We start from the raw sequence: 26,913 nt of genomic DNA on the forward strand, positions 1-26,913 counted from the left end.
ACATGCCACCAGTTAGGTACGAACCCACAACGTATATACCGTGTTCTGCAACTTTATCGGCACAGGTTTGAAAAATTCTCCCGCCACAACCGTTGGCTCGTTTGTGGTGAAACCGCGCACAAAGCTTCCTTATTGTTGTCCGTTTTAAGGCATAGTAAGTATAAAAGTGGTACTTACCAGGTTTGCTCACGCGAGATGCGAAACCAGAAACACCCGTGTTGAGATCGAGCTGTACTGGTGGCGCCATCTGGCATCGCTGAAGGAAAGCGCCGCGACGGAAGCGCCGAGGCGAGCGCTGCAGCGAGCGTGGCGGCTTGATTTGAATGCGTCGTTCGGGCCATGTCGTCTGCTTAAGCGCGTGAAATACTTTTCGGCCAACGCATTTTGAAAACTATCGTAAACAAATTAAATGACTTGACGGTGATTTACCAATAAAAGATATGTTGTCCATTGTATCCTCGTATTTCTGCCGTCTGCTTTCGCGGCTCTATTCAGAGAAACAGAAGAGTTCGGTTTGCATTCTGGTTTGTGGTGCTGGATTTTAGTATTCTTCCCTGCTTTCTCAGTCGTGCTTGCTTCGTTCTGCTGTGGAGTGTAGAGCTGCATTATGCCGACATACACTACCAAGGAGAAGGCGCAGGCGGTAGTGTGGCTGATGAAGTTGGACTCCACGAGCTACGTCCGCCAGCAGTTCAAACTGAAGTTTCGTCGTCGACCACCGTCTAGATACGCAGTTTCTAAATGGCGGCGCAGGTTCGAAGAAACCGGGTCGGTCTTGAGGCAAGTGAGAAGTGACAAACTCAAGAGGCACAACGGGATTGGCGATGCACTTGAGGGGGCGTTTGAAAGTGATCCCCATATGACCTCCACTCGTGCTGGGCTGATGTTTGGAGTCCATTCGTCGACCGTGAGCCGGGCTCTAAGAAAGAGGGGATGGCGGCCTGATAGGGCGCAGGTGCACCAAAATCTAAGCCCGGCAGATAAGATCATGAGAGTAGCATTCTGCCAGTCTGAGCAGCAGCGGATCAATGCGGACTGTGGACACCTCGACTTCTTGGTTTTCAGTGACGAAGCGGTTTTTCATGTTGACGGGCGCGTGAACAGGCAAAACACTCGTTTTTGGGCAAAGGTGAACCCTCGTTTCATCCACACAAGGGCGGTGAACTCCCCACGCATCGTTGTGTGGTGTGGAATTTGGCGTGAGGGAGTGATCGGCCCGTTTTTTTTTTCCAGAAACAGTAACAGCTGAGTCCTATAAAAGCATTTTGAAAGATGAATTCCTGCCGGAGCTGGTTGAATGCCATATGCAGCAAGAGATTTGCAGGTTCCAGCAAGATGGTGCCCCTGCCCACTATTCTGCCAAAGTGCGTAAGTGGCTAGACGAGCAATTTCCAGGTCGGTGGATGGGGCGAGGATTTCCCAATATGCCGTGGCCACCACGCTCGCCAGACTTGTCGCCTTGCGATTTCTTCGTGTGGGGCTACATCAAGTCAAGGGTGTACCGCGCTGGAAGCATCGGCAATGTCGAAGAACTGAAAGAGCGCATCTCAGAAGAGTTCACCACAATCAGTGACGAGATGCGTGCTGCCGTCTTTGAGGAATACGCCCAGAGGCTGCAGCGGTGTATCGACGCTGCCGGCGGTCACTTCGAGGACTGAAACAACTGAGCACTTTATAGCACGAACTTCTGCCTGCTAATAGCTCGACAAAGTGTCTTTTTTTCTCGTTTCACACCTTATACCGCCACTGACTTACTGTTTTCCTGTTCAAACGCCGGCATATTCCCCTTGCGACTACAGAGCATGCATGCCGAGAAAAGGCAATGTTCTCGTTCTGCTACAGTGCTCGAGAAGAGTAACGCATGCTGTTTACTTTTATTGCGTAAATCGTCATAGATAACCCTGGAAACGGTCTATGGTTTACATTGCCGGCATTGTAAAGCACTATAAAAGCGATACCTGAGACGACATGGCCCGAACGACGCATTCAAATCAAGCCGCCACGCTCGTTGCAGCGCTCGCCTCGGCGCTTCCGTCGCGGCGCTTTCCTTCAGCGATGCCAGATGGCGCCACCAGTACATTTCGGCAGAATATCGATGACGACGGCTCGATCTCAACACGGGTGCTTCTGGTTTCGCATCTCGCGTGAGCAAACCTGGTAAGTACCACTTTTATACTTACTATGCCTTAAAACGGACAACAATAAGGAAGCTTTGTGCGCGGTTTCACCACAAACGAGCCAACGGTTGTGGCGGGAGAATTTTTCAAACCTGTGCCGATAAAGTTGCAGAACACGGTATATGCCACGTGTGGTGCTGTACCGAGTTATGTCGGCGGTTGTCCAGTTCTCTGCTTTTTGAAACATTTGTTGCATGTAATCAAGCCTAAACTTGGAGCAGGACAGGGCGTCAGAGATACTTGAATTCTTTCTTAACTTCACCCGAAATGCTTTCAGGCCCAAGCCTGTTATATTCTTTTTTATTTATTTATACTGCGCCCAGGTTACAATGTGGACTCATTTTTGCATGATTGCATGCAGTGTGCAGAGTTCAAACTCAGATACGAAAATATTGATATTAACTATGAATGACAACTTCCAGTTCTTTCCAGGCAATATCCCCGTGAGTGAAGTAAAAGGCTTTCCTTTTCTGGTTTTCATGTTTTCTGAAGAGATACTTTCATAGCACTGCATGCTATAGACCAGAATCCAGAACCGCTCCCCGGCGCGGCCATTTTCCGCCGACTGGCGCGCCGCGGTGCGGGCGTTTCTTTGGGGACTGCGGGGCTGCGGCAGCTCCGCGGCCGCGCCTGCATGTAGCCGCGCTTCGGGCGCTAAAAAAAAAAAAAAAAAAACATTGTCGAGCATGTACTTCCGCAGCGTGGCTGTGCTGCAGGAAGTATTTACGTTATCAAATGGAGGGCATTGATGTGTTGTAATGGTTTGACATTCACGTTAATTTTGCCGGAGCTTAGAGCGCGCTCGTGCTTATATCGCTACCGTCTTAGTGCTCCACCGCAAAAAAAAAACTTTTTGTAGGTGTGCAGCTAGCATGCAGTTCCAATTCCCAAGCACTCTTCATCCTTCCCGCCGGCCATAAAGCACCCCCCACAAACAGGGCTTTCTTATCGCCTGCGTGGTGCGCCATTGTCAAAAAATTACCCTTGTGATCTCAACTGAGTCGCTGCGCCAACAGGAAACAGATTTTGTCATGGTTTATGCAACCTGGTGCATAAAAACGTACTTTCACTTAATTTATCAAAGCTTGAATAGATATGAGCAGCGAATCCAGCTTTCACTAATTCGGGGGTCCGAAGTCGCGTTTATTTTATTCGGGAGCTCTCGCCGCATGTGACAGCGTTGCGTAGCCGTTTGGCTAAGTGTGAAAGAATGTAATAAAATCACGCATATTTGTCTATGATTAAGGTAGATACCAACCCTTATCCCCCCCCCCCCCCCCTCCGATCCCTCTGACATGCGTGCGGAAAGAGCAACTGAAATTGGTAGCGGTCGTGCTTACAATCCTGTGTATGTGTTTAATGGGAACAAGAGCAAGCTCAGCGCAAGGATGCCGAACACGTACTGATGATCGAAAACACGAGCTTCGTCGGGACAACCTTGAGTACGCTGCTGGACGATCGAGTTACTACACCATTGAGTCAAATCAATAAATCTACATTCCGATGCATAAAATTATAAATTATCATAGATGATAGCGCACGTAAAAGGCGACAACAAGCGCGCGGCTGCCTAATCATGGCGTTGTCGGCAGCGGCGAGCAGTCTTCTGCTATGGCGTATCACTCGCAAAGCGATCGCTTTCCGCAAGACGCTTCCTACCTCTCCTTTCATCAGGCTCCATTGCTCGGCTTAAGCAGCTGTGACGGTGGCGGCATTGAAATGCAGGACGATGCAGAAGCGTACGCGGACACGACGAGACGCAGGCCTGGCAAGATATGTATAAGCAGCGTGCCCTTATACTCCGCGACCGTGTATACATCTGCCTGCCAAAGGGGCAAACGTCATGAGCTGAAGGCCCAACGGCCGGCCTTCTACATGCGCGAGTGTTAGCGAGTGTGGGACCGCAACGCCATCCTTGGGGACGGCGCGGAAGCGGCCCCCTACGGCCCTCTCTCGTAGAGTCTCGTTAAATCTCGTACGGTGCCCGGATGCTCTCGTTTCAGTGCCCGGATGAGTGGAATTCAGTGCCCGGATGTTGGCTCTCGGTCTCGGCGTGACGTCACCACACTGCCGACAACGGGAGCTAAAAGCACTTCATGCTTAAAAATTGGCAGTCTCTCTTTCGAAGCCTGGGAGTGTACATCGCCGAGTCTCCACACCTTAGGTTTTGGGAATAGGTATGAAGGTGTGAATAGGTCTGAAGGTATTATATCCCCAGTGTTCCATTGTGTGGCAACAGTAGTACAGGGCAGATGAAAAGACAGTCATTGTCATTGGTTCCAAACTAGTCTAGTGGAACGCCGCCAGAGCACCCTGACATTGTCTGGCCCTTACAATCCCAGCATGGTCACATTTGTTTAAGCTTCAAACATGTTTATTATTTCTTCAGGAGAACATTCCAATGAAACAAAAAAAGGCCGTGGTCTTGCACTGCATAGTTTCCGCACAGGAATGGTAGCAAATTTGCTGCACTGGAAACTTCAGAAAGCATAGCCAGCTGATAGTACATGAGGACGATTAGTCTTCCTCTCCTGGAGTGACGTCACTCATACAGAATGCGCCACATGATCACAGAAATTGTTCAGCTGCTTAAGTTTTGCTTGTGTGAGGATGTGTGTGGTCCTTTTCCTCTGTATCATGCCAAAAAATCGTGCAGTGGGTCGCTTAGAAATAAATGGTTCCGCATCCACTTCCGTAGGGCACTCTTTGGCATTGGACAGCTTTTGCTGTGCGTTCAGCGCCAGCCTTTGAAGGCATATAGAAGGCCACATCACCTGCAAAGCTGGTGGTCTTAACGGGGTAGCTCGGCACTTGCACTCAATCTCACCACTTGTTCGTAACGGAGTGCACGGTACTTTCACGAGGCAAATAATTTCAAACCTGTGTAATTGGTTTGCAAGTGCGTGAGGACAGTGCACTTGTATAAACTGTCCTCTCCTCTCAGAGCATTACCTCGAACCGGATGCGGATCTCGTCTGCACTGACGTAGCCCTCGTTTTCGAGATCGCGGGCATGACAGTAGTTTCCCGTCGAGAAGACTGCCACCGCGTTGACGCCGCCTTCAGGCTTTCCAAGTCCTTTGCTGAACGTCTCCACGTCTGGCGTCAGGGTCAATGAACGGGCCGTGGGCCGCACTCGAGGATGGACGAAGGTGAGCCTGCAGCTCTTGCAGAAAGGCCATTCCAGGTAATCGTCGTTGCTGCCTTTTCTCAATTCGAGGCCTGCGTGGACCTTCAACTCGTTCTCCTCGTCTCTGTAAACAAGGACGGCGGGATTGAGCAGATACCCGCAGAAGTACCGAGGTTGGCTGAAATCCCAGGCCTCGCCCTGCGCCAGTGCCTTGCTCTTCATCTCCGCCCAGCCGCGCACGGCCCACTCGTGGCAGTTAGGAACGCTAGACACGAACTCAAGTGTCTTCCTCGATATATGTAGGGTCTTCTCAGACTCTTTGGCCATCAGGTCTCGAAGCTGTTCTATGACTTGGACATTGTCTTTCGTTGTCGCTTCCAGCCGCTCATTTATGCCGTGGCCTATGTTCATCAAGTCCTCCTTGAGCTGCAGGCAGACATCGTTTTGCGCGTTGTTAGCTTCGGTCACATGGTCCTTCATGGCTGCCAGCGTGTCCAGCTTCGCACCGTCCAAGCACTGGGTGAATATCATTTCACACTGTTTGCGCTCGTAGGTAACGTACTCTTGGATCTTGTACTGCAGTGAAGCTAACTGTTCGCCGAGCAGATTATTAAAGGCACGCACTACGTCGGAGGTGGCGATAGGGGCGACATCAAAACGCTGCGACTGTGGAACGCCACTGGAGTTGCCGACGTGTTCGACAGGTTCGCCGCCTCCCGCTGTGTCTTGAGTACGGGGCAGGATGTTCGACGCGCAGCCTTCGCGTATGTGCTGAACGATGTCCTTCTGCAGAACCCTGCTCTTACACTTTGTGCACACAATATTGTGAAACTGGCAGCTGCTGTACCAGTGCTCGGACATTTCCAGTAGTTCGCTTTCCACGAGGCAGCCGTTCATGGCGTTCCAGCAGCGAACCTACACAGATAAATTTGTGTGCAGTCAGGATATGTGTTAACTGTTTCAGTTTACAGAGTTATATCATTTAGTGTTCGAAAGCTTTTTTTATGTTGCCAGATGCATGTGAGATATTACACGTCACAGTACTATTTCACACAATGGTAGTCTCGGGACGCTACCTTCGCTTCTTTATTTCTGTGCATTATATAAATTATCCCAAGCTTTGAAGTTGGATGAAAGCTCAAGTAGTGACCTACAGAGGTTGCTCTATAGAGCATAAAAAATTAATTTCTTGCACCGGCCCTTTAATTCTGCTGATGTTGAAAGTGACGATGATACTGCAATCGTGTAGACCCGAACATTGGACTACTTTGTCGTCCTCATGCTTTCTGCCGAAGGCAAGCAAAGTCAAGGTGTCGTTCTGAATGTAAAGTGGTTCAATAAAGCTCACCTCACGGTTTGTATTTAAACCTTGATTTTAAAACAAGAAGGAATTAAAATGCGGTTAAAGTGAAAGAGAAGTGTACAGCTTATTCTTGCATAAATACTGCATTGTCGTTTAACCTCCGTTTAGCACTACCTGATGCATTTCTGGAAATGTGTTCAAGCAACTGCCTTTTTGTGTCTTCGCTCTCAACGGTGCAAATTTTCCGATGACGATAAAAATCGCTACGACATAACGCCAGATCTGTATAGCTTTTGATACATATTCTATACATATTCACTGTTAAGTATTAATTTGTGTTGCTTTATTAGATCATAAGAGATCCCCCTGCAGTCGCGCCCCTCGGAAGCTGTAAATCTTAAATTTCATATTTATATTTTTATCATCATTTCCTTGATTACATTCACTGCTGGACAAAGGCATTTTGCACTGGTCTCTAATTAGCCCTTTCTTGCATCAGCTGCCGCCAATCTATCGCAGCCAATTTCCCAATCGCATCTCCATCCCTCGCTATCTGCTCCCCCCGCCCCCCGTGCGCTTCATTTTCCGTGGATTCCACTATGTTACTCCAACGGATCATCGCTTATCTGTTCTTCGCATTACATGTCGCGTCCAAGTTCGTTTACTTCCCGCAGAGGATATCGTTGGCTAGACTTATTCATGGGTAGTAGCAAAGTTTTTTAATGTAGCAGTGGTGTAACAAATGTACAGTAATTAAACTTTGTACAAACAATTTTACAGAATAAGTATCTAGAAAAAAGCCGAAAATTTGTTATGAGAACGTTTAAAATTAGCCATGTTTTTGTTTTTTTTACTACATCTATTCACTTAAAGAAAAAGAGTCCCAGAAAATGTAGTTTTTATTGTGGGCTTATAATTCTAGTGACAGGTTAAAAAGATGCGCGCTCTTTCCGCACTCCTAGTTTTAGCAATGTATAAAAGGCCATTCAAGAGAAAAAGGTTCGAATGTGTAAAAATATAAATAAATTGTAAAAATTCTCTTGGCAAATTTCCAAGTCTAAAACTACTGCTTTTGTGTATCATAGGTGCAAATTTTGTTTGGCATCGCATTGATTACGGCATTGCCGCAGCACATCTTATCATTACTATTTCCTAAGTCTCACCCCACCTTAACACATGCGCTTTCTAATCTGCATTGCTTGTTTTCTCTCCCACAACACCCTCCGCCCTCATTTCCTTCCTGATAGCTTGCTGCGCTGGCAGTCCGCTTTAACTTCCACTGAAATGTGTGAAATCTAACGAAACAAGTGCATGTTATCTCCCCTCAAGTCTATGAAAGGTTATCGTTTTCATTGTGGTCACGCACGACCATTACAATTTTCTTAAGCTGTTCGCCAGTTACTATCTGATAAAAATGGCAGTGCCGGGCACAGGAGCAAAGGCTAAGGTAAGGTCATGTATTTCTCTCAGTCTTCTTACAAAATCAAATCGCTTTAGAGCGCTCTGACCCTGGCAATTTCAAGCTTACCCTGCAGTCGAAAAACACAACAGAAAAGTTCCTGTCTTCACAACAGATTTCCTGTTGTTTCTGACCAAAAAACTTGTAACAACAGAAATTTCTGTACTTACAACAGAAATTTGCGTAGTTATTACAGAAATGTATTCTGAACAGCAGAACACAATGTACTGCAGAAGTAACTAAACAACAGAAAAATCTCTCGTTACGACAAAAACTACAAAACACTTTGTTGTATCTTGAAAGCACAAGCTGATGGGCGAGTTGGTTATTCATTGTTTGATTTGAAGCAGCGCAAGGCCGAAAGCCAAAGAAGAGAGCACAGAAAGAAACGGACAACACAGCGCTGTGTTGTCCGTTTCTTTCTCTGCTCTCTTCTTTGGCTTTCGGCCTTGCGCTGCTTCAAATCAAACTTTGTTGTATGTTTCACATGGTTCTGTCGTTTTTTCCTACTGGGTAAACCGATCAACTTGACATCTCTTCAGACTTGTTGATGGTGGCTATTGATAAAAATGGAAGGGATAGATGTTGCTAGCCGGGGCATCTGCCATCGAAACCTGAAGCACCTCTAGAGGGCGTACCGTACCTTTTTCTTGGACACCTCTTTGAAAGACAGCGGCCTCCACTCAATTTCCTCCTCGTCGATCTTGGTGCCCAAGTGAAGCGGGCAGCCGCCATCGTCCGTCTCGAGGGACTTGTTGTAGCAGTTCCGACACACGACATCGCGGCATGCTAGCAGCGCCGTCTTGTCCGGAACCACGCCGCACAGGCAGCAGACGCGGGACGACGGGAAAGACGTCAAGAACTCCGTGGGCCTGCGGTCGTAGTCCCGTCCGAAACCATTCAGGGTGTACACCTGTCCGCTTCGACCCACCGTCGCCGCCGCCATGTTTCTCGAGTCCTCTCTTCTGTTCGACAGGCGCGGTGTCGATGTTTCTGAACGCTATAGATAATAGGCGTACGCGATTTGCTGCCGCTTGTTCCTTGTTTGTTGAGGTGCCGTGTGGATCGCCGGTGTATATATCGAGGTTCGGGTGAGATAGGCGAGCGGCGCAGAGCAGGGGCGACGTTCTCTCTGTCGGTACGATAAGATACGTCCCTTTCGACACTGTAAAGGTCGAGTGAACGGGCTTCGGCGCTGCGTTTGGTAGAAAACAACTGATACCGGTTTTAGGGCAAAAGGAACGCATGAAAAGTACGTGAACCGTTATAAAAATGGTCTATCGACTTCTTATAAACTCTATTGCCTTCCAATAAATACCTATTTTTTTTCTGTTCATAGTCTATAGACTGTCCATAGAAAAAGTCTAAAAAAAGTGTATAGCCTTAAAATCTATAGATTGTGTATATACTGTATATAGCATTTGTATTGCCTATAAACTGTTCTCTAGGGTTTGTCTATAGAGTCTATAGAATTTATAGACAGAAGTCTATGGACACTGTATAGACTGTCTCAAAAATTTTGCAAGTGAAGAAGAAGCGGTGTATAGACACGACGAGCGCTAATAGTAAAGGTGGCATTCATTCATCTTTATTTTACCTTCGACAGAAATCAAGCGTATTATTATTCTCACAGTGTGGGACACGGCGATGCCTTGACGCCCAGTGAAATCTCTGAAAACGTATGATCACCAGGCCGGTGCTAGATGCGCGCCGCAGTAGCCGTTGAGAGGCGTATAGGTTCGCACGGGTGCCTAATATTCCGGTACGTCCACTAGGTTTTAGGGCATTGAGAGCCCCTAGTTGTGATTATATATGCTTTGGACAAGAAGCCCGAACTGATCATTTATAGTGCATGTTGGTAGGCCTTCTTAGCGGTTGTGTTGAGTGACATCGTCAGCGATGTTTAATTAATATGGCTTACAAACATACGCATAAACGTAAACTGGTTATGACATATTACAAATTTCACTTTTCGTTGTTATTTTGCGATGTGTTAGGTGGGATATTGAATTAAACAACAGGAAAAAAAGAAACATTTAAGTTCCTCTTATTGTATTATTCTTTTAGTTTTGTATTAGGGAGGTTGCAGATTGTTAGCAGCTTGCTAGCACCCTCTGCAAAGATGCTTGTGTGTGTATGAGTGTCAGTGAACAGCCTGTGGTGTACCTAGGGTTTTGACGGAATCAAGTTGAACCTCGTTGTAACGGTGTTTAATGGGCCCAACGATTACTTCTTTATAGCCGTAACTTTGTTATAGCCCGTGTTGGCAGAGCTTCCAAGGGGAATTGTCAATCCTTCGTTATATCCATTATTTCATTATAAACCATTTCATTATATTGATGTTCGACTGTAAAGGAGCATTTTGAACTTGGTTGCGAGCGGCTTTGCCGAACAGTTTCGCCTCTACTTAACTCTTCTAATAACAATCCTAACAAATTGTCGGCGAGGGCGGAGAAATGCCGACGTTCGGACGCATCGGGGCCTTTGAGGGAGAACGCGAACAGTGGCCTGCTTACGTTGAGCAGGTGAGAGAATTTTTCACTGCTACCAATGTTGTGGCCTAGAAGACGAGGGCCATTTTCCCCAGCTGTTGTGGGTAGAAGACTTACGCGTTGTTGCGGAATCTTGTTAAACCCAAGTCGCCGGAAGAAAAGTCGTTCGAAGACATTCTCAACATTATGCATGGGCAAGCACTACGCTTCAAAACCATCTTACGTGGTCCAGCTTTTTCGATTCAACAGGGGTGCGTTCTGAAGCCGAGTCTGTCAGTGATTACACCACGGCGCTGAAGAATTTGTCGGAGCATTGCGACTACGGGGGAGAACTGGATAAAATACCCCAGACAGAATCGTCTGTGGTATTTACAATGTTGCAATTCAGACTCGACTTGCAGACTGCGAGCGGGGCAGGCTGTGATAACATCACATGGTCACTTGATTAGGTGACCCACCTCCCACTTAGGAGAGGGGGGCAGCCTAGGTGGCCCGCCTAAGTAGCTGAAGGCTCAAGCAGGCTTCTGACAATGATCGGTGAAATCACTGAATGCGGGTCTAAGTGCTAAGGCACTAAAATCAGTTATGTGCAAAAAAATATATTTACAGGTTTTTTTTCGATTAAAAGAAAGCTGGTAGCGACGCTTTCAGTAGCAATTATGGTGCGCCCTGTCATGCTCTTGGCTGGGCCGTGCTCTAAAAGTGACGTCATCAGAAAAGCATGATTATCGCCGAGAGTACAGGCAGGTACACTCACGAGAAATAGCGGAGTTGCAATGTACTTTAGCAACCTGGTAGTAACCCATGATGCAGAACTAACTGACCCCTGTTTTAGCATTGCGTATTTTATCGACTACAAACCGTTGACGCTAACACAGGGATTGCATGAAAATAAACTTTCCCTCGAGCATCAACATCGATTTCATTTACCTGCATGCCGGTCGCGCTGCATTGATATTGTAGGAAGCCCTGAACAGTACCCTTAATAGTGATCTACGAATCAAACATCATTCACTTCATGGTCATTCGTGCGACAACTGTTCAGTGCTTTCATTTTTTCGCTGTCGTATACCTTGCACGATAGCACAAGTAGCGTAGTTTTACATCATCATCATCAGCCTGACTACACCCACTGCAGGGCAAATGACTCCCATGTCTCTCCAATTAACCCTGTCCTTTGCCAGTTGCGGCCACCGTACCCCCCAAACTTCTTAATTTCATCCGCCCACTTAACTAACTCTCTGCCGTCCCCTGCTGCACTTGCCTTCTCTTAGAATCCACTCCGTCACCCTTAAGGACCAGCGGTTATCTTGCCTTCGCATTACATGCCCTGCTAAGCCCATTTCTTCCTCTAGATTTCGACTAGGATGTCATTAACCCGCGTTTGTTCCCCCACCCACTCCGCCCGCTTCCGATCTCTTAACGATCTTTAACGTTACGTAGTTTTACAGTGAAACTGTTAACGGCTCGTTTGTCGGTTGAGCGCCAGTGGTGGTGGCGGTGGTGGTGTTGTAACCAGACCAGGGGCCTAGGCCAAGCGTTCCTCATTGGTTGGTTGGTTGGCCTCAAATAAAGATGGCAGTGGCCAAGGCACAGGCGGTGAACTGCTGGAAAGAGGAGCGTTTATAGAGGAGGAAAAGGAGTAGTAATAGGGTATATAGGCTGACAGATTCGACGACGCAACGACACGAGTCCTGTTCACTAGGAGATCGAAGACTTCACAACGGATTTATGTACAAAATCGATTACAACGCATGTAATCTTTAAAGTTCGTTCTGACTGAGAGCGAAAAAAAAATTCATAATGGGAGTCGCTGCGTTTATAGATAGAAATTTAGCACAGCAGAGCGCACACTCCTGTTGCTTCGTCCAAGCAAAGAAGCGCCAATGGAAAGAACAACCGCAGTGGAGGCAGGCAGACCCAGCTGGTGAAGCCTAATTTCTAATAGGCGCCTCCTCAAAAAAGAGAAGCGGCGGCGGAACAGCAGGTATTGATCTATTGTCCCAGGTTCGGCACAAAATAGGCACACTGGGAAAACCGCCAGACCATATCTGTGAAGGTTGTTGTTGATGATGATGATGTCCTCAGGCTTGACCTCTGTAAATATGCTCCCATAGCCTCTTCGTCGTCTTTACGGTGCGCGTGGCACTCGTAAAGCTCTGCATAAGAAAGCCTTACATATTTATCCTTAATGTGGACATGGTTGATGGCTTGGTTAATGATTATGTGGGACAGCTGATACATGTACAGTAAGTCAAAGGAAAGCCAGCCGTAGCGAATGTTGCTCGATTGGGAGTGTTGGGATCGAACGTTGCGCGACCTGCAAGAGTACGTGAGCATTAGTTTCACAGACCTGTAGGCGGGCTTTGTCTCTGTGAAGAACACTCCTCAAAAAGCGCACATGGTTAAAAAATCTTGAAAAAAAAACTTCGGTTAATTGTAAGATCGGCTTCTATTAGTGGAATCGGGAGAACGAGAGGAGTGGCGAAAACAGTCCATGGTCAGCTAGGTAGATCACAGGCACATGGGGTGATAGGAATGCCCAATATTAAACATATATTTTGATATTATAAATATATCATATGCCATATATTTTATATGTCATATATTAAATATATTAAAATACATATTAAACGTGACATGTTAAAATATATTCGGAAGATGTAATATGTGCAGTGCCTGAATAAAATGTCTACAATACTTCAATTAGCGAAAAAAATAGAAACTGTTCTTAGTTCAATTCTACAAAATGACACGCATCAACTGCGTCATTCTTTGATGATCACTGCAATTTGTAGTGAGGCGCTGTAAACAAGTGAAGCTTGAAGAAAGCATTATTTGCAACGACAGTCTCGCTGCATGTAGTCGTACGCGCGATGAAAATGCAACGACTTTTTGTTCCTCTATTGTTCTGTACGCCTCGTTAAGTGTGACCTGTGCGTCGTTAAGTTCTAGCATCGAAGAAACATTCTGTGCATTTATATGAGTCTACCGTTCCCCTCATAAGGGAAATGCGGTGCTTCCTCAGGGAACGTGTTTTGCACGCCAAACCCATTAGCAACGATTCCGACCAATGCGGCTACGTCTCAAGTGCTATGCATTACTAAGGTGGCAGTTCCCGTCGTAGGAAGCGAAGTGCATTAAATCTGCAGAACACAGCGCATTGATCAGCTTACGCCACTCCAAGGAAGGCGCAGCGCTATTCGCTAAATGCAGGTGGCTAATGATGTCGAGCTGTTTCTTAGAAACGCTGCAAATGATGCCCAACGGTGCCGCCGAAGAAACAAGTGCACACTCAGTAGAAGACTAGATGCGCAAGTGCCCACCAGTGACGTCACCGGACATTCCGGGAACAAAAAGGAAAGGCTAATCATTGAACTGTTTCCCACTTGCCGTTGAGGACTAGACAGCACCAATTTCGCCCATGAAAGGGTCGTGTGCAGGGTATGTACGTCATGTAAGTACGTTTTTACCGCGCGCTTATACTAGGAATAATTAGTTTTTCTTAGTAAGCTATAGCTGAGAAGAGGTGAGCAAAGCCGCAATGATTCCCGTATCCACTCGACTAAGGGTCGCGCTAGTGTATGTGGGCCGCTCCATCTAAGTTAGGAGCCGATAGCGTGGGAAAATAAAAAAAAATGGCTGGCGTTTTAGCATTGCTAAGCACGAAACACTGCGCGATAGCACAGTTTTTTGCAGGTGGACCCCAGCGCCACGTACCTGAAAGCGCGATTGCGGTGTCCGCTGGCACAGGAACACCTCAGCCGTTATGTGCACCTGCAACCTTTTCATCTTCAGTGCCAATTTACCAAATGTACGCCGGTGCCCTATTCTCCAGTGCTGTGTTTCTGCAGCATTGTTGTCAACGCCAACGCGTATTGCTTTAGTGAAGCGTTTCGCCCACAACGGTGTCCACGCTAACGCATGCAGAGCGCATCTCTCTGTCACTACGCCGCATAGCTCAAAGCGCGAATGTTAGTTTGATGGTAGTCTTAGTTGGTGAAGATGATGTGTAATGCACAGCGTGAGAGGGTGTTGCAGTTTGACACTAGGCGTGGTAGGCTGCGGCGATAACAGTGCTCTCGTGCAGTGGCCAGTGAAGCTGATGTCTTTGTGCCACCGCGGATTCGAAGCCCAGTCGCGGCTATATTTATTTTGTCTACTTATTTATGGTTTTCCCAAGGTCACCCTCAAGGTCAGACTTCACAGAAGCTGGTGAGGCGGCTTGACCTCGTGTAGTAGCAGTGCTTTCGCACTAAAATTCGCAAAGAGCAACTACGGCTAACGTGTGTATCCACTTCTTTGTGCGCCACACTCCCCGGTCAGAAGTCAGATGACGACAGTTGCCTGTTGCCGTGAAAAATTATCATCTTCCAGAATCCACCGCTCTGGAGCTGTGTGCCGTTTAAAGCAGAATTCAGAAGCCTGTATTCGGAGTGGATGGCAATGGTCGACGACCAAGAAGTGACGCTGGTAGGGCGCTTAAATATAGCATCACTTCATCTCGTATGCTCATATATATTTCGAATCCAGGGTAATGCGTACATGGTCATTAAATGTTCCGAATTAACGGTAACTTGGAATGCTGTAGGTTTAACAGAAGATGCCTTCTTTTACGAGAGTGATGCCTGGCGGCAGCGATAGTGAGGAAGAACCTTAAATGTGCATTCGGGGACAAAAGTCTCCGGACCACATGGCCCTCTAACGAAGTCGATAGCTTTGCTATTAGGCGGCGACTGGAAACCACAATTGTGGAGGTAAAAGTTAATTTTTTGTTCTTTCATCTTCATAAGTGCTGTCTCCAGCCGCTGTCTGATAGTAGAGCTATAAGCTTCGTTTGAGAAACACGTGGTCCGGAGACTTTTGTTTTGTTCCCGACTGTACCTGCAGCTTAAGGTGTGCGGAACAACAAAGTAATTCCCCAAAATACAGCGGCAAAACTGAACAGAAAATTACCGCCTTCGTGTAGGGGCCGCACGCCTCCGAAATAGCGAAAAAAAAAGGCTCCTAGTCGAGTTGTTACGGTATGTCTCCTTTCGCTGGTTGTAAGGAGTAATATAGAGATTTTACTACAGTTCATGAGGCAGCGTTGCTTGTGTTATACAAAAAGTGAAGGGCAATGGTGTTGGAGCAGGAACTTGTAGATTTTTCAAATTAGAGATCCACCACTCTTGTATTGGCAGCAATTTACTCGCTACAAAGCACTGGTTACTCTGATCGTCCCACTACACGGGAGAAGTTGAAAAATGTGTTAATATAAATTCCGAGATTATTATAAGTTACGTAAGAAATTCCTCTGCTGTAGCAACTACTGAAAAAGAGCCCCTTAAGGTTTTCTAGTGTAGGGAGATCGCAATGGGGGCTTTTAGCATAGCGGAGATGTATTAGAGTAGACGTGTACACGGATGGACTTTTATTGGAATCCACTTCGTTACCCTTAAGGACCATTGGCTATCTCGCCTTCACATTGCATACCCTGCCCATGCCCATGCCACCTCCGTAACTAATGATTAACAGTGTGATTATGTCGATTGTCGAGCAGCCTTTACGACAGCCTGCCTGGTGCTTTGAGAGGTTGAAGTGTACGATTTTTAAGGCGGAAGCCTTTAATGCCTCATCGTTGTAAGCAGCAGTTGTCGACAGAAATGTCACGCTTCTCAGTTGGTCGAAACGGTCGTGACGTCACAGTGCGCGAATTTCAAACGGGGCCAATTGTACCTTGGCTACTAACCATGCAACCAATTAAAGGGATCGTATAGTGATGCTCCAAGTTAGTGGGACTTACTTAACCAATTAGCCTAATTAACCTTTCTAGTCAGACCAGATAAATAAATAAAACCGAGTAAGAAATTGCCCGAGCTCGGGAATCGAACCCCGGTCTCCGGTGTGCGAGACGAGCATGCTACCACTCCGCCATGCCAGCTTTTTTTCTTTATTGTCACTCCGCCATGCCAGCTCGATGGTTCGCAATGAACAAAGGCGCGTCTAGTGAATACGGTGTCTTCGTTCACTCCCATCTTCCTCCCTTCCCGTTACGGCGAGGTTTAGGTGTCCACCGAGAAATGAAAGACAGTTGCATTTCCTTTCCTCAAAAACCAATTTACCGACGAGCAAGGCCTAAAACCTTTCCTCAAAAAGCGTTGCATTCAAAGGGCAACGCATCGCGCCGAACGGGTGGTGGTGTTCCGTGGACCGCCTGGCAGCGCTACAACACGCTGTCGCATTCCACTCCTAAAGGCGAAGCTTAAGCGTCATTAATTGGCAGTTAATTAATGCACCAACAGAATGTGAAGTCAACAATCGCGTAGCAGAATGCAGCACTCAGGCTTTCGCCTTTCACCACTTTAGCTGCTAAAGTTCCTCGTAATTTTTCTGCTTTTAGTAGCAATTACCTTAATGAATACCTTGTAGGGAACGGACAGTAAGTTGACCTGTCTTAATTTTTTTTAAGTCCTTGACGTCCCCTTTCTTATGGATTGAGTTAATGTTAGCGCTCTTCCAAGACCCAGGTGGTGGTGGTGGAACTTTATTTCCAGCGGATATAGAGGAGCGACCCGAAGTCGCCCCCCGCTTAAACGGCGGCCGCTATCCCTTGGGCAGCGGCGGCGTCTTCAGCCAGCTGGAGGAGCTTGATCTGTGTCCCCGGGTCAGGGCTGAGCAATAGAGCCTCCCAATGATCAGAGTCGGTAATGAAGCGACTCGCGGGTAGGGACTGCGGGCAGTTCCAGATCATATGATTTAGATCGGCTTTGGCATCACAATTTTTGCATTTGTCTGAGTAGAGTCCATCAGAATAGAAGCTACACAATTGGGGATTTGGATAGGTTTTAGTTTGAAGTTTACGCCAGGCTTTCGCCTGTTGCTTGGAAAGCGTTTTATCTGCTGGGGGAAATCTGAGTCTTGCAAGCCTGTAGTGCTGCAGGATTTCTCTGTAAGAAAACAACCTGTCCTTGCCGGAATATAGGGCGGGTGTACTGCACGACCCAGCTCGGCGGGATAGTTCTCGAGCTAGGTTATGAGCCACCTCATTACCAGCAAGGGAGGCATGAGCAGGCGTCCAGATTAGGCGAATGCGCCGCGTGGGCTGATAATTTAGCAGAATCAGTGCTGCTTGTGGAGAGATTCTTCCAAACGTATAGTTACGTATTGCCAATTTTGAGTCGCTGACAATGGTTTCTGCCGAGGATCCCGCAATGGCTAGAGCAATGGCTGTTTCTTCTCCAACATGTGTGTGCTGAGTGCGTATAGTGCCTCCCGTTATGAGTGTACCACATTCCGTGGTGACCACAGCTACCATCTTGTCAGCCGAAGAATCTGCTGCATCAACATATACCACAGAGGTATCATTAAGGAAGCGTTTGCCTAATGATTTGGCTCTCTCTGCACGACGTTCAGCGTGGAAATCGGGGTGCATGTTCCGAGGTAGTGGAGGAATGACCAGAAGCTGGCGTATATGTTTGGGAAGGTCAGTTGTTGGTCCGCCTTGTCGTTCGTATGTTATGCCGAGTGTGGACAGAATGTGTCTGCCAGTTGGGGTGGCCGTTAGTCGTTCGTACTGCGAGACGGTTACCGCTTCAATAATCTCACTTAGGGTGTTATGAAGACCGAGACCTAAGACTTTCTCAGTCGCTGTGTGCATGGGTAGCCCAACTGCCTGTTTGACGCATTTTCTGATTATGGCTTCCACTTTCTCTTTTTCAGCTGACTTGAGATGTAGGTAAGGGCATACGTAAGCGATGCGGCTGATCACAAAGGCTTGTACTGAACGGAGAGTATTGCTTTCCTTCAAGCCCGAGTGGCGGTTACTAATGCGGCGAATGAGTCGCATAATTTGCTGCGAGGTTCCCTGAAGCTTCTGAATTACGTCACCATTGAAGCCGTGTTCTTGTAGAATTAGGCCCAAGATTTTAATTTTGGGTACTTGAGGAATGGGGACTCCACGAATACTGAGTTCGATGGCCGGTGGGGGTTGCGCAAGGGATCTGATTTTGCGGTATATGAGAAATTCAGATTTGGCTGGAGAGCACCGCAGCCCCCTGGGGTCTACATAGCTCCCCACGATATCGATGGCACGCTGGAGTCTCTCTTCGATTTCGGCATCACTGCCCTCGGCGGTCCACAAGGTGATATCGTCAGCATAGAGGCTGTGGTGGAGTTGCGGGATCTGCGCTAATTGGTGTGGAAGTTTCAACATTGCAACGTTGAAGAGAAAGGGTGACAGGACCGATCCCTGCGGGGTGCCCTTGTTGCCGAGGGGGAAGTCACGCGAGTGGAGACCTCCTACTTGAAAATGCGCCTTTCTACCTGAGAGAAAGTCGCGGATATAGTTGAAGGTGCGGGCTCCCACCCCGAGTTCATGAAGGTTCTCCAAGATCGCATCATGTCTGACATTGTCAAAGGCCTTTTCCAGGTCGAGTCCAAGAATTATTCTGGTGTCCCGCGTTTTTGCCTCAATAATCTGATGTTTGAGCTGAAGCATTACATCCTGCGTAGAAAGTTTTGGTCGAAAGCCAATCATGGTTTGGGGGTAAAGCTCGTTCTCCTCCATAAACCGGTTGAGGCGGGTATGAACTACGTGCTCCATGAGCTTACCTACACAAGACGTGAGCGAAATTGGCCTGAGGTTCTCAAGGCTGAGTGCCTTCCCGGGTTTTGGAATGAGAATGATCTCTGCCGTTTTCCATATTTGTGGGATTGAGCCCTCCGACCAGCATTTCTGCATATACTCAGTTAGTGATTGTAGCGACTGTTCATCTAGGTTGCGGAGGATCTTGTTGGATACTGCATCTGGGCCAGAGGCGGATTTACAGTTTAGCCTGGCAATCTCTGCCCTAACCTCATCCACAGTAATCGGGGAGTCGAGCTGCGTGTTTTCCGGACCAGCATAATCTGGGAAGGCTTGTATATGAGCATTGCCAATATATCTGTCTTTAAGTTCAAGGAAAAGGTCCTCTGGTGTGCCTGCGTATGCATGCACAAGCTTTTGCAGGTTCTGCCTCTGGGTGGTTTTGCTACCTGCAGGGTCAAGTAGATGACGGAGCAAGTTCCAAGTCTTAGAGACTCCCATATTGCGATCCATGCGGTTGCATATGTCCTCCCAGTTTTGCTGAGTAAGTTTGACCGCATGATCCTCGATCTCCTTGTTTAGCCTAGCTATTCTTCTGCGCAGATTGCGGTTCCACCGCTGTCGTTTGAGTCGGTTCTCGAGTCCTCTCTTTGCCTCCCATAGGTGAAGAAGCCGGCTGTCCGCAATCTCCAGGTGGTCAGCCTGCTCTAACGTACGGGTGGCTGCCTTGGTATCTTGACAAAGATCCTGTGCCCAGACACCTATGTCTAGTATATCGGGGGTATCAGCTTCTCGGGCGGCCCTTTTAGCGCGGAACATGTCCCAATCGACAAGGGTGGGAGCTCGAGCGCTACGACGCTTGGGGCCAGTTGAAGCCACTATTTCCAATATGTAGTGATCGCTGCCGAAATTTTGTTGAGTGTTTATCCATGTTGGAGTGCCCGAATTTTTAGCAAAAGTCAGATCGGGAGTCGTATCCCTGGAAACACTGTTGCCGTAGCGGGTGGGGACTACTGGGTCTGTAAGAAGAGTCAACCCACACTGTTGTGCGGTGAGCCACAATTTTCTACCTTTAATGTCCTCCTGTGGGTACCCCCAAGCCGGGTGTTGGGCATTAAAGTCTCCCGTGAAAATGACGGGGTGATTGCCTGCAATTTTCAGGGTCGCCTGAAAGAGCGGACACTAATAATCCTCACCAGCTCTAGGTCATGATGCATTGTGTATACAATGGATGCCACTTTTTCTGGCACAATACCGAAGCCGTCTTTACCAGGTGTGGTGTTACCTGATCCTGACCGGCTGTTTTCCCCCTATCCATTGCTTCCAAGGCTTTCTTTACTTACTCCTTCGTTATCAGCGGAATCACCGATTTGACTGCTCTACTGCCTCTCTCATTATCGTTCGAATAACTTCGGCTACTGTATAAATCTGTGTAGAACTCATTGGCTACATTAGCTATCTTATCCATATTGGTATAATGCAGTAGCCTTGCTTGTCTTTTAGCCCATACATTTACTTTTTGCCTATGCCCAGGTTCTTCTTGACCGCTATCAGACCTTTGTTCTTTAAAGCCTGCCCAATTCACTCCATATTATACTTTCTCTGCTTATCAGGGGGTGGTAAAAAGTATGGTGGGCGGATGGGATTAGGAAGTTTGCGTGGAATAGGTGGCAGCTTGCAGAGGACCGGGTAAATTGGAGAGATATGGGAAACTCCTTTGCCCTGCAGTGGCCAGTAAGGCTGGCGATAATACACGTATAACCGTACGCCTCTTGCGCAATCGCAGAGGCAGGACCAGGTGGGGCCACTGCGCACGCACAACCGGCGTCTGTTAAGCTGGTAAACGTCTACATTAAGATGTCTTCCCTATGCTAAAGGTCTCTAATGTCCTTTTCTGGATCGGGCAGATCAATTAGGGGCATCAATAGGGCAACGCTGAAGCTATACCTGCTCCTTAACGTTACCAACACTATACCTAAGTGACCTTGGCTATCTTTTATGCAGATAGTAAATCTTGAGACCTTAGAAATGCAAATTTTAAAGTCTATGATGATATATTATTGGTTCATTCAGCAATTATTGACCTAATTATTTTGCGTAATTTTCTTTTTTATTTTCAGATATGTCCTGTAGCTTCAAGAAGTCACGGTCTTCATTTAGAACCCCACCTGTCACAGAGAAACACGCAGTGATTTAAAATATTCTGCTTTACAAAACAATAATGAGGCCATTCCCAATGAATTCGTTCATGACGCAGCATTTCAAATGGTACCGGTGGATCTGTGCAGCTTCTGGAATTCCGTTTGTCCGCAATATCCAAAGTGTCGAGGAAGATTACGTCAGAACGAACTGGAAGAAATGCTTCCTCCTCTACTCAGCTCTTTGCTTCTCACTTTTTGTCTTCATCCAAGTTCTCTACTTTTACCAGATTTATTTCTCAATCTTCGCCCTAGACCGATCATTTACCACGTCTCTATATCTCCTCCTGTATGTTCTATCTAACTTGAAACCTTTGGTTAACATCGCGGTTACTTCCGCATACTCAAGCCATTTTATCACTCTGTTCAAGGAAGCTGGTAATTACGAGAAGCAAGCGAATTTTTTTCCACCGAAGCGTTGCCAGATGAGGGCAACCTATTATATCATTCGGTCTTTACTAGCCGCCGCTTTTATTGCGAACGCCTGCGTTAGCAACTACCTCTCGTTTGAACTTATTGATTACCTTAAATACAGTAAATCATTGAGTGTCATCGTTAAAACAATATGCATTTCAGCCAACATCCTCTATTACGTTTACGACTGCGCACACTCACTCATCCTTAGACCTTGCGCCGAAGTATTCCGGCATTACATCACACATGAGCATCTAGTTCTTCGGTCCGTCGTGAACACAAGTGGCGCTGGCGTCGATTTCGCCGAGCGCGCCGCAGTGCTGCAGAAGGTAAGAAGAAACCTCTGCAAAGTGGCGGAGTTGAAAGACAGGCTTGACTACATTCTGGGTTGGTCAGTCGCGGTCTCCGGATTAACACTCTTGTGGGTCACGTGCACAGCCGTCTATCTGGCATTCGTCGAAGAGTATTGGACGTCGCAGCACCTATTGTCGATGATCTACACGTTTTTCTCCTGCCTTGATCTCTTCGATATCACCAACCTGAGCCACGACATGATCACAGAGGTGAGAAAGTTTCTGCGTAGCACAAATAGAAAATTTCTGCGTAGCCCAAAAGGGATGGAAACTCAGTCTTACACGTGATGGCATATCATAGCGATTCAACGAAATTCGTTTAGTTTTTTAGGGTTAATTAGAACAGTGCAGCATTATAGCTGCGCAATATTCTGCGAACAAATTTTTGTTGAACCTTTTTATCGTTTGGAACAACTGATCACAAGATGACCTAGAAGGAATGTACGAGGTCTGTTAGAAAAGTATCCGACTTTATTTTTTTTTGCGAACACCTGATGGATATGAGACAAGCGCGCTTGCATCAGGCGACCTTGAACCTTCATGCGCATGCATGAATTTTTTCCCGCCTGCCGATAGCGTCAGTCGCTGGGAAGCAGCGTTTGAGTGAGGCAGTGTGCAGTGCTCTCGTCGGTTTTTTATTTCAAAGAAAATGGCGGAGTGAAAGGAGCAGCGCTACTGCAACAAATTTTGCCATAAACTTGGCGACAGCCGAGTGGAAACCATTCGAAATATTCAGACGGCTTTCGGTGAAGATGCTATGAGCAGCACACAGTTTAAGCAGTGTTACAATTGTTTTAAAGATGGCCGCACATCGGTGGAGAACGAGCCACGCTCCAATCGGCCATCAACATGCCAAAATGACCAGGTCATTGCCGAACTGAACGCCATGGTGATGCGGGACTGTCGCGTGACTATCCGAGAAATTGAGGAAGAGGTGGACATGAGCAATTTCTCCGCACATTCCATTATCACCGAAGATTTGGCCATGGAGAGAGTTGCGGCGAAATTCGTGCCGAAGCTGCTCACGGTGGAGCAAAAGCAGCTTCGTGTTGAAGTCTCACAGGACATGCTGGATTCCGCAAACAGTGACCCCGACTTCATAAACATCATAATCACTAGTGACGAGTCTCGGGTGTACAGGTACGACCCGGAAACCAGATCCCAGTCGTCAGAGTGGAAGCGTTCCACGTCACCAAGACTTCAGAAGGCCCGCCAATTGCGCAGCAATGTGAAAGTGATGCTGACTGCTTTCTTTGACACCCTCTGTGTGGCAGACCACGAGTACGCACTCTACAGGGTCAAACAATGACCAAAGAGTACTACAGGGATGTCCTCCGTTGCCTACGTGATGCTGTGCGGCGCAAGAACCCGGAGCTGAGGTCAACAGGAAATTGGCGCACTCATCGCGCCAATGCTCCTGCACATTCCTCGCACTTGATTCAGATTTTTTGCTCAAAAACCAGACTCCTGTAGTTCAACAGACTCCTTACTGTCCTGATATGGCCCCTGCGATTTCTGGCTGGTTCCCAAAATCAAAAGGCCATTGAAAGGAGCGCGATTTCAGACAAGGAAGAACATTATGGCTGCAACAACAGCTGAGCTGAACTCCATTCCGAAAAGGGCCTTTTCGGAATACTTCCCACAATGGCAGCACCGCTGGGAGAAGTGTGTGGAGTCCCAAGTAGATTACTTTAAAGATGACTAGGTTTGCAACGCTCCAGTTATGCAAGTTTTTTTTTAACGGCCAAAGGTCGGATACTTTTCTAACAGACCTCGTACAGCCAAACGTGCTTGTTCTGTCCGCGATAACTTGAAAAATTTCAATGTACTGAAATATCCGACATGCACATTGCATAGAGATAGACAAGAAGGTGAAACAAAAAAATAAAGATGCTTTTGTTGTAAAAAAAGTTTTTTTTTTATCATTTATAAGCTTTTTAGTCAAAAGCTGAATTGCATGAACGTATGGCGATAATAAAAATCCAAAAGCTTCCTCAATCCAGTATTGATTATTGTTTGCTTCTTATTTACAGCTAAGAAAAATACAAGAAACGTTGCGTAGAGCTCCAAACTGCTATGAAAACACTGATTATTTTTACCAAGTATGTACGCCTTATAAATTTTCGGGCCGTGCATGCACATTGGTATGATCAAAGCGCAGAGTGGCCGTCATATTTCAGAATCTGCCTTCCATCTCGCAGGTATTCTATCTTCAGAGCTCGATAAAACCTGAACAGATTGCCTTGTCCGGAGCAGGATTCTTCTCGCTAAAACGGACGCTGATTGTGTCGGTAAGCAGTGCCCTCCTGTGATCCAACGAGTCTTCATGAAGTTAAGCATTGCTGGGGAAAGTGAGAATACGCTAAGATAGGGGAAGCAACGGTAGCGTTACTTGTGCATATGTTGAGTAAGTAACTATTCTTAAACGAACTTAAAGACTTCGCTGAATTGCCAGGTAACTGACACAGCCCATGACGGGTTAGGCTTTTAGGGGAGCAAGACGAACTGTCCGCTAACATATATTCGAGCTTAAGAGTGTCGAAAAAATTGGCAGTGCTTTAGCTCTGGTTAAACCTGGAGGATTGCGAAAGCAACGAGGAGAGAGAGAGAGGCGATGGAGAGCGCGCGGCAGCGGCGGCGGCCCCGGCACGTTAGATATGCGCCGCTACTGCGCATGCGCAACTGGCGAGCGCGGCGGCGGCACCTCCGAGTCACCCGCGCAGCGACGGCGGCGGCGCGCCAGCTGTGCGCCGTGTGACGTCACTGCTCCTCGCGCATGCTTAGTATGGCCTTTCCTCGGCTCCGCGAAATGGCTCGGCGACTCGCGTAGTGTTGCTTTCGCAACAAAAACTGCACACGCCACCTCTTGTGGGGGTGAACGCCGCACACAGTTGAGCGCCTAAAGCGTTATGACATCGTTGCATAGCGAACACACTGCACATGTTTTTGTAATGATATCAGTGTTACAGTTTATGACTCCCTTAAGAGACTGTGAATAACCTATCTAATCAAATTTTACTCTTTTCGTGTTGACATTATATTCTCTTTCCAGCTTGCGGGATCAATCATCATATACACGGTCATTATTGTACAAACCAGCCAAACCGTGAGAGGCAGCTCACCGATGCCGTGAACGATACTGATCAATCCTGGGAAAACAACATTTTTCGCCAATAAGATGCTCGCGGAAGAAGTAAACTCAACCACACAGACCTTCCTTCTCCAGAAGACAGGTTACTTGTTTCAGCGAAAAAAGTCCGAATAAATGATACGGCGTACACGTACGATTTGAGACTCTCGTAAGAATAGATGATAAACAACGCATAATCGGTCTGCCCCAAAAATGTCCGAAGGATAGCATACCATTCACACATAGAGGTGTAAAAAAGGCTAGATACAACTAATACTGACTGCCCGTCAAAGGAAGCAAGGTAGAGCAAAAGTGCTTTTCATTGATCACCAATTCCATTGTTAATATTACTTGGAAAAGGTATATTCAGATGCCCTTCGTGAATGAGTCCAAAAGAGTAAATCACTCGCAAGATGGTTAGCACAATGTAACGCGAGATTCAGCGACAGCTGTTGAGTTGTTACTCTCCCTCCCCTTCCCATCTTTACCACTCCCCGAGTCCTTCCCGCGGCTACCACTCGTTATTGGCGTTCTACCCGGAGTACCGCGATTGGACAGTAATTCGCACCAGTGCTCAATCATTTGTGCTAATCCTTTTTGCTCGCGACTGTACATACGACCAAGCCTCCGTGACAATAAAATTCATACACTTAATTTCTCTCGATCTACTTCACTGTGAAGAAGTGACTGGCAGAACGGTACCAAATAGCGCTCCCTGGTCGCATGGGGTCAGTCGTTTGTAGGCTCACCAGTACCACGTGACCACGGAACGCCGATTCCCGAGACTGCCTACTTCCTGTCCTACATGTCCGTAACGGTACAGCCCACGTTGGTACTCTGTCTTTGGGTAGACAGTGGTTGCAGGAGTTTTCATTTACGATATGGAAAAACTGTCTGACTTTGTCCGTGTACCTCGGGAGGAAGAACTTACTGTGATAAAGCTACCATAGGCCCATCGAGGAGGACACTCCCCAGCGCACGTGGGGAGATCGTATTTTCCACCAACACGCCCGTGATAGTAAAAGACTGCATGACCTTCAATCTGAGCGCCGGACCTAGCCTGGGTCCAAAGCGGCAAGTCCGAGCCCGGCACAGGTCTGTTAAGTTATTGCTTTACTAAGCCCGGTCGGTCTCGCCAAGCTGGGCGTGAGGCCTTGCCAGGACTCTTGTCGGCAGCTGCACAAAGCTTGCTGTAAATTGTCCTCTGTGTTGAAGCAGACGCATAGAACACAAGTAAAAAATAGCTCTTCCACCTCAAATCGCCACAACGCTTGAAGAAATTTTCTTCTCGGACATAAAAACAAGAAAAGATGAGGTGAGTTAACCTGCTGACATTCTTGAACTATGCTCTCGTCTGTCCGTAGCTACGAAGGAGGAATTCGTAGTGACAAACGGAAAATATTACTTTGCATTAGCTCTGCTTTTTACATCTGGTTTAGTTTTTAGAGCCCGCGATGCCCGAATAAGATTTTCTTGCAGCCGTATCAATGCCATTACTTTTTTTTTTGTTGAACACGGTTTCCGGCGCTGGATTCACGGCTGCGCTGGCTACATTTGAATGGGGACGACAAGTTTTTGAAGAAAATCCAGAAGCAGCCCGAAACAATCTAGTTTCGTGCTCTATCATCTCTCATGCAAAACCTTGCGTGCTGATCCGTCCCCTAGAAATTAGAACTCGTGGTGTTGAGAGAA

At 47.2% G+C, this 26,913-nt stretch overlaps 2 protein-coding genes across 6 annotated transcripts in view; one reads left to right on the forward strand and one right to left on the reverse strand.

Annotated features, from left to right (window-relative positions):
• The window catches only part of LOC149330393 (uncharacterized), an 80,047-nt gene extending 54,702 nt beyond the window's left edge, over window positions 1–25,345 (forward strand). Inside the window, exons 1-6 of one of the 5 annotated variants that reach the window (XM_089560936.1) lie at window positions 14,673–15,033; window positions 21,247–22,067; window positions 22,177–22,301; window positions 24,125–24,193; window positions 24,293–24,382; window positions 25,144–25,345. In XM_089560936.1, the coding sequence (XP_089417062.1) occupies window positions 22,230–22,301; window positions 24,125–24,193; window positions 24,293–24,382; window positions 25,144–25,224 (312 nt within the window). In that variant the 5' untranslated portion in view covers window positions 14,673–15,033; window positions 21,247–22,067; window positions 22,177–22,229 and the 3' untranslated portion in view covers window positions 25,225–25,345. Of the gene's footprint in view, window positions 1–10,321; window positions 10,594–14,672; window positions 15,034–21,246; window positions 22,302–24,124; window positions 24,194–24,292; window positions 24,383–25,143 lie in introns of those variants that run through there. The other 4 variants (XM_089560933.1, XR_016285682.1, XM_089560934.1 and 1 more) reach the window with 4 other exon arrangements.
• LOC149330395 (uncharacterized) lies at window positions 4,356–9,120 on the reverse strand. The gene is made up of 2 exons (XM_089559838.1): window positions 8,712–9,120; window positions 4,356–6,221 (listed from the first exon to the last, which is right to left on the reverse strand). The coding sequence occupies exons 1-2, from the start codon at window positions 9,012–9,014 to the stop codon at window positions 5,118–5,120; spliced, it is 1,407 nt and encodes a 468-aa protein (XP_089415964.1). The 5' UTR covers window positions 9,015–9,120; the 3' UTR covers window positions 4,356–5,117.
• Window positions 25,346–26,913: the final 1,568 nt, after the last annotated feature.

The sequence above is a fragment of the Amblyomma mixtum genome, chromosome 9, assembly GCF_055824585.1.
Source record: "Amblyomma mixtum isolate Tamu chromosome 9, ASM5582458v1, whole genome shotgun sequence".
Lineage (NCBI taxonomy): Eukaryota > Metazoa > Arthropoda > Arachnida > Ixodida > Ixodidae > Amblyomma > Amblyomma mixtum.